The sequence below is a fragment of the Chamaea fasciata genome, unplaced genomic scaffold (assembly GCF_029207755.1).
Source record: "Chamaea fasciata isolate MVZ Bird 193981 ecotype frontalis unplaced genomic scaffold, bChaFas1.0.hap1 SCAF_16, whole genome shotgun sequence".
Lineage (NCBI taxonomy): Eukaryota > Metazoa > Chordata > Aves > Passeriformes > Sylviidae > Chamaea > Chamaea fasciata.
Genome location: NW_027094101.1, coordinates 1212440 through 1223607, shown reverse-complemented (window position 1 = coordinate 1223607; position 11168 = coordinate 1212440). Strand labels below are relative to the sequence as shown.

The window sequence follows — 11168 nt, the reverse complement described above, 5'->3', positions numbered from 1 at the left end:
CTTTGAGGAAGTTGAGGTAAGTGAAAGTAGACATAAAGCACTCTTGGCTCCATAACTGTTAAAATCAGCAGTTACACCAAAGTGTGTTATTCAGCGGTTCAGGGTACTGATGTCTCTTCCCAAAGGATTAAAAATATCTATGATGTGACCCCAGCTAAAACCAGCTTTATACCCCTCTGAGCTTCATAAACTCTTGCTGTGCAGGATCAAACACCTGTGGGGAAAGCCAGTTGGTCCCAACAACTTCTACATTTTTTCGTGTTTCTCTTTTGGTGATGGTTTGCATTTGCATTTTTAAATCTGGCTCTGAAGTTCTAAGGGTGGAAATCCTCCCTGTGCTTACAGGAAATTCATAGAGTAAGGAGTTGGAGCCATATCAAATAAGCAGCTGTTTAGAAAACTATTTAAAAAGTAAATGCAAGAAAAAGTTATTATGTTAGGCCTTCTTCAGTGCAGGTAGGATTATTTCATGTGAATGAAATTCAACACTTAAATTAGGCTTTGTGATAAGTGTTTAATGTCGATGAGAGGGCTCTTTGTGCTGACACTGTAACTTCATGCACTTTTTCCAGTCAGTTCAGAGTTAACAAATGCTAAGATTTGTTAGTGGAGAAGTTTGATTTGTATCTTCCAGCCAGTGGAGGGGGAAACAAAAAGTTTACAGGGAATGATATTATCAGTCTGAAAAATCTGTGAATCTGAATATAAACAAAAATTAACGTTGTCAGTTCCTCCTCAAGGTGATAAACTCAGATTTCTATTTAGTCAATAAAAGTGTGTGGGAGAAGGTAAATAAGAGGAAAAATGTTTACTTTGGCCATTTTGGGGTTGGAGGGGCTGAGGTGGAATCAAGGAGGATCAAGAAAGGGGAAATTGATTTGTTGTCATTACTGTGGCCAAAAAACCCAAAAAAAGTCATTTTAGATTTAAATACGTACGAGAGTCGTGTGTCTAATACCTACACAAAGGCTGAATCTCACCACACATAAAGTCTGGCCACAGAAGGTATTTTCTGTGGTAGGGAGCTTTAGAAAAACATTTGGCAGCTTCACGGTCACATTCACATGCCATTTTTTGACACTTATCTTCTAGTGATTCTGAAAGAAAATACAAGAAGTTTGATATTAGTCTGAAGAACTTAAAAATCCCAAGTGGAATACCAAGAGTTGCTCCCTCACGTTCCATGTTTGCCATATAAGTGCCTTACATTGCGAGTGCAATAGGAGCTGTACTGAGCTTTGGTGAGACTGAGAACCTGTCATTAATCACCCATCTTGGCAGGTGAAAATACAACAGACAGATAAAGATTTAAATACTCCTCTTCTGGTTTTTTAATAAAGGAACTCTGATAACTGATCCCTCTTTGGAAAGTGGTGTGGGACCCTCCTTGCTCTAGTGAAACTTGGCTTTGGGAAGATGCTCCACTCACATACCCTTTATAATCTGCTATAGGCTACAGCATTAAAAATAATGCATGGGATATAGACATGGCATGTAAAGGTGCTCCATGTCCAGCCTAACCTGCCCACCTTTCTTAATTAAGGCATTCAGGAAGAAGTTAGGTAAAGTGTGTTCGTGTGATAAAGTCCATGTCTTGTCACGTTTGTTTTATAGTTGTAGTGTTGTAACTTAACAGATTTCTTGGCATGACTGTTTCTTCTTGGCATGAACATTTTCTCTTCTACAGCAATATATTTTGGGTTCAGTGTGCCAACCCAGAAGTGTGCGAGGTTTTTTCCTCTCTGTTACTCTCTGTAAACTGAAGAATCTTTGATTACGTTTTGTCTGAGTGTTTACCGTTTTAAAAGCTTAGCCAGATCTCTGCTTGAGACTTGTCCAGGAGCAGAACAAGCGTTCAGTTTTGTGAATGAACTCAAACTCTGCCACGAAATGGAAGTGTTCTTTATGGGTATGTGTTTTTGCTGCAACTAGCGCTGCCCTAAGAGCTACTCAATAGCACAGGTAGCGTGAACAACATGACAGGATAAAAAAATCAAACATGTGAACCGAGAACTACGCCTGCTCCTGTTCTTCTATTGGTATTGCTGCAGACTTTATCTTCTCCATGCTACCCCAGGGACTTGGTTTCCCGACACCAGGCCTGCTGTCTTGGGCAGTATTCTGAGCATTGTCAGGAGCAGAATCTTTACAGCCAAATAAGGGTGGACTGTAATGGGATTAATTGGTTTTATTATCTCTCAGTGCTTTGTGCATCTGGGGCAGGGGAAGAAATGAGCAAGTAGAGATTCTGAATGAGGTGGACAATTGGGCAAAGTAAACGTTGAATGTGAAGGAGGAAAGGAAGTAATGTCCAAACTTTCATTTGTTTGCAGGTCAGGCAAATTCTAAATTGAGTTAGGAAATGAGAAGGTTTTGTGTTCTCTGCGAATGGCCAGCTGTTGTCTTGAAACCATGGTGGTCAGAAACTCAGACTTGTTTTAAACAAACTTATGTAAGGGTTTTTGCATTTCTGGAGTGCAAATAATAACCAGTTCTCAAGCTCACTTGCATTCTGGGTAGAAGCATAAAATTATATGCAAAGTAACTGGCTGAGCATCTGATTTAAAAAACAAAACCAGGCAAGCAAAATCCCAAACAACACACAAACAAAAAACCAATACAAGAATGTGACAACAACAAGAAAAAACCCTGGAAATATTGGGGGCTTGTGAGAAACTACAGTTTCAATGAGCCTTTGAGTACAGTGGAAAGCATTTGCTAAAACTTTGGGAGTTGTGAACAAATAATATAAAAGAAAAGCTGCTTTTTCCTGTTAACCATCTTTTTGGAGTTCTTTCTTGGTGGTCTCTCTGTCCTTTCCTTACCTCAGCATGGCAAGTATATTTTGGAAGAATCAAACAAAATTTATCAGGATGTGGCCAGCAATCTGTTGCAATTTGTACACTTGTGTTATGTAAATATTTTCAAATTAATTTAACATGTTAATTTAACTTCCAGAAATAAACATACTCAGCAAATATTTTGTTAGCTCCTTGTTTGAGACTGTAAACTGTAATTATTGATTCCTTCCTAAATTGCAGCCATCAGTGCAAATGATCAGGGATAAATATGCCAAAACCGTGTCCACTATAAACTTTAAAACAGTGGGAAAAATTTTCTGCTAAGTAGGGAAAAGATCCTATTTAAACTGTTACAATTTTCTTGTCTCCTGTTTGTCGTTGCTCTCCAGCTGGAAACTTGCAGGGAGTAGCATACCATGGGTTCCTCAGCAGGTGTAAACGCTGAGTAAAAGGAGGATGGTTGTGGTTGTGTTTTCTGAAAAGGTAATAGATGCTTCTAGATCACAGTTTTGTTTGCTTCTGTCAGTCAGTAGGGGAGGGTCAAGAAGAAGAAACTGCATTCAGTTGATTTAGCTGTGCTTTCTGGAGGCACAGTGTATCCTGGCCAAGAAAGTCACAAAAGGAGGGATGGTAAACCAAGAGTTTTACAGTTAATAAAGAAAATACCTTTCTATTGAGATAATTAGTAGAAGTAAGAAACAAAACAACCCAAGACCAAAAAACTCCCAAGTGCTCACTCACCACAGACAGCTGAGTTGTCTTTGCATTCCCAGTGGTAGCTTTCAGTCTTTGGCTGACACCCTGCTTGTTCTGCCCTCCCGTAGCAGCAGTCGTGGTGAAAGCAGCACCTGAGAGGAACAGAAATGGTGATTTCTGGTCACACAGTCTGGGTGGGGTTTATCAGTGGGGTGCTACAGCTGTGAAATAATGAAACAGTCCACAGCAGTGAGTGTACAAACATTACCTGCTCAGGAACCAAACCAGGAGATCACCTGGAAGAAAGCACTGCTTTTTCATGTGATGAGTGATGAGAAAAATATCTGATATACATTGACCTAATTATAATCTTCAGAGCATTCTCAGTTACATGTGAGTATGCTTTTCTCCTGGCCCCTTCCACCAAATGAACTGTTAGCTCATTATCATTAGAAAATCTGCAAAGTTGCTCAAAATTGTTATCTCAAAGTCATTATTGGCACAAAGAATTTATAGGCTTTCTATGACATTGTGAAACTGAGCAGTAAGAATTGATGATATTTTAATGCTTAAAGAAGGCATTAAGATATGCTGCTGTAGTGTCTCTGGTCATTGCAAGCCCAGAAAAGCAAGTAGAGGGAGTAACAAGGATCTGAAATTAGGCAGCTTGTAAGTTTTTGCTACAAACTAATTACACCCTTTCTTTTTGACTTGCTGGAAGAACGGAGTATATCCACAAAGTATTAATTAATAAATTCATTCATTCATTCAGTTTCCTCCTGGTGGACTAAAACCATCAGATTACAGTAGGTAGATGGTGTTTAGGTTGCCTGAGGAATTTGTATCTGCAATAGGAAAAGTTAATGCTGTGAGCTCTCACTTTGCAATTACTGTTTTTCCTGTGCTCATTAAGTAATTACTTGGTCATTCCCCACAAATCACTGTGTAAAGATCCTGTGGTACATAACAGTTGAACAACACAGTGACTCCATTTCATGCATAGAAATTGAAACCAAGCCACACAACAATAACAAAACCAGAACAAACCTCAGACAATCCTTTTCTTGTCAGTTAATGTTCAATTATAAATTGGGTCGATGATAGTCAGTATGCTGAGATTTAGTACTAAGTGGAAAGGTTTGGTTTTTAGAATTATTTCAGCAGGTTGAATTTTGCATAGTTCTTGTGCATTATTTTGAATGCTAATAACATGGAAGATAGTAAAATCTAAAGATTTTTTTAATTGCCTTGGTTTCTTAATTTTTCCTTTAAATAGCTTCAATGTTTGAACTTTAAAGCTTCTCCAACACGACTTTAGTTATTTAGCTCTTTGCTGAACAGCGAAGAAACTCAGCTGTCCTGTGAATCCTGTACTAATGCAATGAGAATTTGAACTAAAGGCAAGAGGGTGTAGATCTGCAGAAACACAATTTCAGTGCTTCAGGGTTTCTTAGCAATCCGAGGTGTGCTTAAACTCAGTTCCCTCTCTCAAACAGGCCTGATTTATATTTTAGTCCTTTTATTTGTCATCTGCATTCAGCACTTCAGCAGTCAGATGAGTAGTTACTCTCACCAGTCTACCCTGTCCTTGGGCCATCCTTTTCCTCCCAGGCCACAGTAGCATCCGTAGCGCAGGTAGGCGAAGGGGGAGCGCCCCGTGGTGCATCGGATGGCTCCGGCCAATTCCAGAATTCCTCTTCGACTTCTCAAATGGCCTTCCCCGAAAGTGCCTTTGTAAACTGCGGGAGAAAAACTAGCATTGAATCCAACATGCAAATATTAAATAGTTGGGATTGTTTGTTTTGTTTTTTTTTTTAAAGCATCGATAATAAATGACGGTCCTTAAAAATAGTCCGGTTTTGTTTTTGACACTTTGGGGCCACGCTGCTTGACCCAGTCCCTCTGTCCCCAGTCCACAGTGAGCAGCAAACTGAACACTGGGCGCAGTGTGCAATGGCAGAGCAGTCATGTCCAGTCTTCCAGCTGCTGAGGGCCAGCGTGTCTTCTGTGGCCCAGGCCCACCCAGTTGCTAAGATTAGCTGCCCCGGGGTTGCAGTGTTTTCCCTTTAACACAACACGCAATTGTGCCCATGTTATTTTGTAGGACGTAGTGCTTTACATTGGAACGAACAGGTCCTTTATGGTAGGGTTGTGGTTTTCCTCATTTTTAGACAAAGCAGCCAAATGACTGGTCGGGATGGTGCGGTGGACGTAAGGCAGGGAAATGAGTGGCTGCTTGGAGTCTTTTCCAGGGAAATTACAAAGGTGGGGTTTGGATATTTTCCTGTTCACTTTTGTTTGGGGTTGTTGTTGTTGTTGAAGTGATTCTCACTCTTACTTCTCCAGAACAAAACTTACTTTAGGAACTGTATTTTAACCACCTCATAGCAGTACTAAAGGAAGAAGTCCCAAGCAGCAGTCTCTGTTGAGACTCTTTTGTTGTGACATTTTTAGGGCTTCATATCATCCAGAGAGGTTGAACTAGCACACTGAAGACCCCGATGGTAATGGTGCAGGCTCCAAGCTATTCACAGCAAATTTTAAGAAGCTGAATGACTACTAAAAAATCCTAGTTTCATAAGGCTTCTGATTAGAGTTTCTTATTAAATAAACTAATTCCTTATTTTGGTATGAGGAGAACAGTTTATAAACCTAAACCCCAGTACTGGTTACAGATTCCAAAAGATGTTAAGATTTAACAACAATACCTGTGATGGAGACAAACAGCAGAAAAAATAGTTAGACTTCATTGTTAAAGGCTTTGATAGTTACTTTCCCAAAAAAGAACGATGTGATTATGCACTTTTTATATAATCTGCATAAACACGTAATCTATTATGATAGCATAATAGACTGATCTTTTGTAATAGATTGTATCATAATAGATTATTTAATTAACTATAATCAGTTAATGGAAAATCTGACAGAAAAAATACCGGTCCCAGCACAGTTGAGTAACTTGAACCGCGTGGGATGTTGGTGACCTCTGGCACTTGTAATGTCACGAAACAAAGGGATTTAAACACCTCCTGAAATCACCTCAGTAAGAAATTCAATTGGTTTGTGTGTGAGAATGGTAAAAAACCACTTCAGGAAGGATCCTGAGGCAGCGTTTAGTACTTTCCTGACTGGTGACCGCTCCCAGATCTTGTCCCTCCTGCTTTTTGGGCATGTGATCGAGGGGCAGAAGTGTTGAAACAGCATTGTTTGAACTCGCACATGCAGCTTTGGCCATTGATTAAAAGCAATCATATCCTGAGGAATTAAGAAAAGCTTCCTTGTTATGTAGTCAATAGCAGTTTCATTTCGAAACTGCTGAGCTGACACTCAACTTCCTTGCTAAGATAGTGAACAGTATCTGTTGTTCGTGGCTCCTGTCCCAGAACATTACCTCTGTGTTTAGTGGGAAATTCTGCTTCTGGGTAGCAGAAGCATCCATTTGGTTATAAACAGATTTCTTTTGTGATAGCGTTGATAGCGTTACCTTCATTGTCAGTACAAGTTCAGTAAATTCTGAGCTGAGGACCCTGCAATAAGGCTGCAGCATTGCAAGTGACAACTTCAGTGTTCAGTAATGGGGACTCTTGTAGACAGCCAGTAATGTCTGGAGGAGCCATGGCATGACCTGCATGACCTTGGGGTTCTGAAAAAAGCGAAGGTTTTTTTCCATTGGGTCTCAGTTCCTGGCAACTGGGGAAGGATGGTGTAGGAGAGATGCAAGTCAGGAAGAAGAGAATAAGAATTTCCAAGTCGTATTCCTGGTTTCGTCAGAGAATTGTTTGCTAACTTGGGGCAATTCCCAGCTCCTTGATTTAAATCCACGACAACTAGAAGTGATGAACTGTCTAGTACCTGTGGAGCTCAAGTGTAATACGCCATGCATCTTAAAGAAAAGGACATAAACTTTTTGTCCTTGTCACATAGGTCTTACAGCATCTTACATACATTACATAGATTACATGCAGTTGCAAAGCAGCATGGCATAGATACTCTGTCACAGCAGCTTCATGAGCTGAGTTAATAAAAGCAATGAAATACCATCTGAGAATGCACGGAACTATGGAAACAATCAGAATATAAATACGTTGTGGTTGATGATAGCATTGCTGTGTTTGTCATATAACAAAACCTCCAGAGTGTTTTATCAGAAATGTTGTGGAATATAGTTAGAGAGTGAATTGATGTTCTGTGTATTTCCAGATATTTTATGAATAAGTTTTTGGAATCTTCTCTGTGGTTTTGTTTGTTTTTCTGAAGACTTTGTGAATGAGAGGTTTGATTCTGCATTCCTGAAAGAGCAGTGTTGTCCCTTGATGTCTAGTCTGTTTTGGGGTTTTGTCATGCAGATTGTGTGCAGCTGTGTCAAACACAGCCTTGAAAGGAGAGAAAAAGGGAGTTAACCAGTTCGGATTTATTTTCATTTCATTGTTTTATAAGGTGTTTTAAAAGTCCACTCTCTTAAGTTTCCGTACACAAAGAGGGGGGGAAATTAGAAACACATTAATTTTTTGTGAAAGGTCATATTTCCTATAATGTTTTACACTTTTCAATAGGCAAAGATGATTCTTTTTCCAGATACATCCTCACATTTTTATTGAGATTACAACTTTGCATAATTATGGTGCCTAACTACATTATTAGCATCTAATACAGTGTATGCTGTTTTGTGGGTTTAAAAAGAATTTTTAAAGCCATTCTTTCAAAGACAGATTTTTTTTTTCATGTTAAATATGTGTAATATTTCCTATAGGGGTATCTCTATGCAGTCATAATGCTCCAGTAGTTCAGAACTCGAAACTTGGGAATAAGCAGACTTTCTGATGCATTTCCAAGGTCTTGCAAAAAAGAACTGTATGCCTTACAGAAGCCTTAGTTTTTGCTTACATTTTTACCTCTTGTTTCATAAGCCATCAGGAATGACCTTTTCCACCTCATTTTATTGCCCAGACAACTTACACACTATCTCCACAAACTCTTGTCACATGTACCTTTTTTGAAAGGTGAAATTTGCCTGTTTTGATACTTTGGACCAATTGGGAAAGAGGCAAATTGCATTTCCCGTGCTCCTCGCTGCCCACGGAGTGGGTGACTGAGGCGCCTGACTCAGAGCTATCGGAGCGCAGCCAGGCGCTCTGTAATGAGCACTCCTGGCTGGCAGAAGCAGTGATTTCATTGCTTTCCTTCATGTTCTTGCTGAGGTTTGTGCCGTGCGAAGGATGAAGGCTGCAGGATGATCAAAACGCAGAAGGCATCATAGGGGCAATCTGAGGTCAGGAAGTGGAATTGGGGCAGGGAGCTTGGTGGGGCCCTAAGTTGGCCCCATTATGCAAGCACCTTACCTTATGGGCTTTAATCACACGGCTGCCTTCCCCCAGACCCTGCTCCATTCTGTGCCCACAATCTGTTCTAGGAATCAATTGAGGCTCTTTTCTTTACGATCCTGCTATTTGCAAGGTTTGGTGTGGTGACTTTGCAAGCTGTGTAGGAATGTATTAAAAAAAAGTGCAAGAGAATCTTTTACTTAAGACAGCTGATTGCTATTCTGGAAGACAGGATTTCATCCTTACAGCTGTCACAAAGGTTCAGTATGGAGTTAATTTAATCACTTTAAAACAATGCCTATTAATGTTTACAAATAGTAGGCTCCCAGCCGGCTGACTATCCTGGGGCTGGAGTACCAAGCTGCCAGAGCACTCAGTAAGAATCAGGCTTTGAGCAGTTGAAGTTCCACATAATTTTATGCAGTTGCAGGTAAAATTGGGTTCTACCATGTCACCATGGGAACCCAAAATCATAGGATGCTTTTCTGTGTCAGCCCACCTACCTATCTGAAAAAGAGGGACGATAATATAGGTTCATAGAAAGAAGTACAATCAGATACTGTACTGATGAATACCTCAGAAAACCCAGGAGGAAATGGACTGTGAATTGCTACAACCGGTCTTTAACACTGATTAATAAATAGGAGGTAGGAGACAAAAGAAAATAATTAAATATTTGCAAAGTGAGTAATTGGCTGTGCGAAGGTGTGAGGCAGGGGTCCTTTAATTACATTCTCACATCATAATCCATTCCTGAAGACTGATTCATTTTTCAGAATAACCCAGTTAGGGGTTTGTAGGCAATCTCAGTTCTAGCAATTCCTGCTTCTGAACTGCCTCGAAACGCAAGTGCCCGGCGACAGCTCTCTCCAATAGCCAGAGAAGAGCGGGGGTAAAGCTGCTGGCTTTATAGAAGCACAGTTACAGCACGCGCAAGCTGCAGGCTGATCTCAAACACGGGTCTTGGTTGGCAGAGTTGCCCATTACCGATGACCTTTAGGGCAGCAGCGTGCGCCCCTCCAGCCCCGCTGCCGTGTGCCGGTGCGGTGCGGGCTGCCGGGGCTTCCCGCGGGCCAGTCGCACCCAGCTGCGCCCGAGCGCTGGCCACCGGTGACAGGGACCGCTGTCCGGCGTGGGAAGACGGGCACTTCTCCGAACGCTCCTCTCTCTACCCCCCTTCCCACCCGGCCGCCGACGCTGCCAAGCCCCACGGGCGGAGGCGCCGCTGGACGGGAAGGAGCGCGCGGATGCCGAGCCGCGGCCGGGGCCCCGCTCTACTCACCGGCGGCGGGCAGCAGCAGCAGCAGCAGCAGCAGCAGCAGCGGCGGCGGCAGCGGCGGCAGCGGCGCCATGGGCGGCGGCGGCGGGCGGGCGGCCGCGGCTCCCGCGCTCGGCAGCGGAGCGGGCAGGTGTGAGGCGCAGCGCCGGCGGGCCGGCTATAAAAGGCGGCTTTCTGCCCCGAGCCGGGCGCCCCGCAGCCCCAGCCCGAGTCCAAGCCGTGCTGTCCATCTGGCCAGAAGGGAGGAGCTGCCGCTGGAAGAGCCGGCCACCGCCGGGAGCTGTCACTCGGGCAGCGGAGCGCGGTGCGGGCACAGGGGGCACACCCCGCAGGCCGGCCGTGGGGCCGCTCCTCCGCACCGTCCGCCTCTGGCGGCTGGATTTTCTTTTGGAATCACGGCAGTTCCTAGGTCATTTAATCTAGATCTGGAGAGGAAAGCAGGAACTGTGGTGTAAGTTAGTCTAGTGGTTAATTATAACCAGTGCGGAAGACGTGCTCTATCTGGAGTCTGCATCAGCCAGACTTCATCTACTGATTGCTCCTTTCCTTGGATGACTAAAGGACAACCAACTCCTAAACCAGTTACGGACATTTGTAGCTTGATAAAAACTTTTTGATTGTACCTCAAACAAAATAGATTCCCAAAGTGAGTAATTTTTTCGTACATTGTATAATATTTTCATATTTTTCCATTCCCTTTCCAACTCTTGTATTATTTTGTAAGACACACAGCTAGGTGTCTTATTACAATCAATTTCATTGCCTTTCCCAATATACAGACAATACCACTTGCTTTTATATGATTTTTTTCTATGCTTATACTTTCCAATTATTTCTTCAGACCTTTTATTATTGCACTGAAATCAGTGCATTTCCTGTCAATTGTTCGAACAATCAGGAACCCTGAAATTTAGAGTATTGACTCTGTGTGCACGTGTTTTGTCTTCTGGTGGTCATATTTTTGGGTTTTTTTTGGCATTATTATATTCCAGGGTATTTCCCCCATAGGATCCCATTGAAGCCTAAACTGCTAGGATATGGAAAGAGAAATAAAACTAGTTTTATTTATGG

At 42.2% G+C, this 11168-nt stretch overlaps 1 protein-coding gene across 1 annotated transcript; it reads right to left on the bottom strand.

Moving 5' to 3' along the window:
• Positions 1-796: 796 nt before the first annotated feature.
• On the bottom strand, positions 797-10361 carry PLA2G10 (phospholipase A2 group X). The gene is made up of 4 exons (XM_066198478.1): positions 10101-10361; positions 5071-5236; positions 3543-3649; positions 797-1097 (listed from the first exon to the last, which is right to left on the bottom strand). The coding sequence occupies exons 1-4, from the start codon at positions 10168-10170 to the stop codon at positions 952-954; spliced, it is 489 nt and encodes a 162-aa protein (XP_066054575.1). The 5' UTR covers positions 10171-10361; the 3' UTR covers positions 797-951.
• Between the last annotated feature and the right edge of the window lie 807 nt (positions 10362-11168).

Excerpts from the sequence above, each read along its gene's own strand:
- PLA2G10 (XM_066198478.1), bottom strand. The coding sequence starts at position 10,170 with ATGGCGCCGCTGCCGCCGCTGCCGCCGCCGCTGCTGCTGCTGCTGCTG. Across the intron at positions 5,237-10,100 it reads GCTGCTGCTGCCCGCCGCCG|TTTACAAAGGCACTTTCGGG; the intron begins GTGAGTAGAGCG and ends TTTCTCCCGCAG. Across the intron at positions 1,098-3,542 it reads AGACAACTCAGCTGTCTGTG|AATCACTAGAAGATAAGTGT; the intron begins GTGAGTGAGCAC and ends ATTTTCTTTCAG.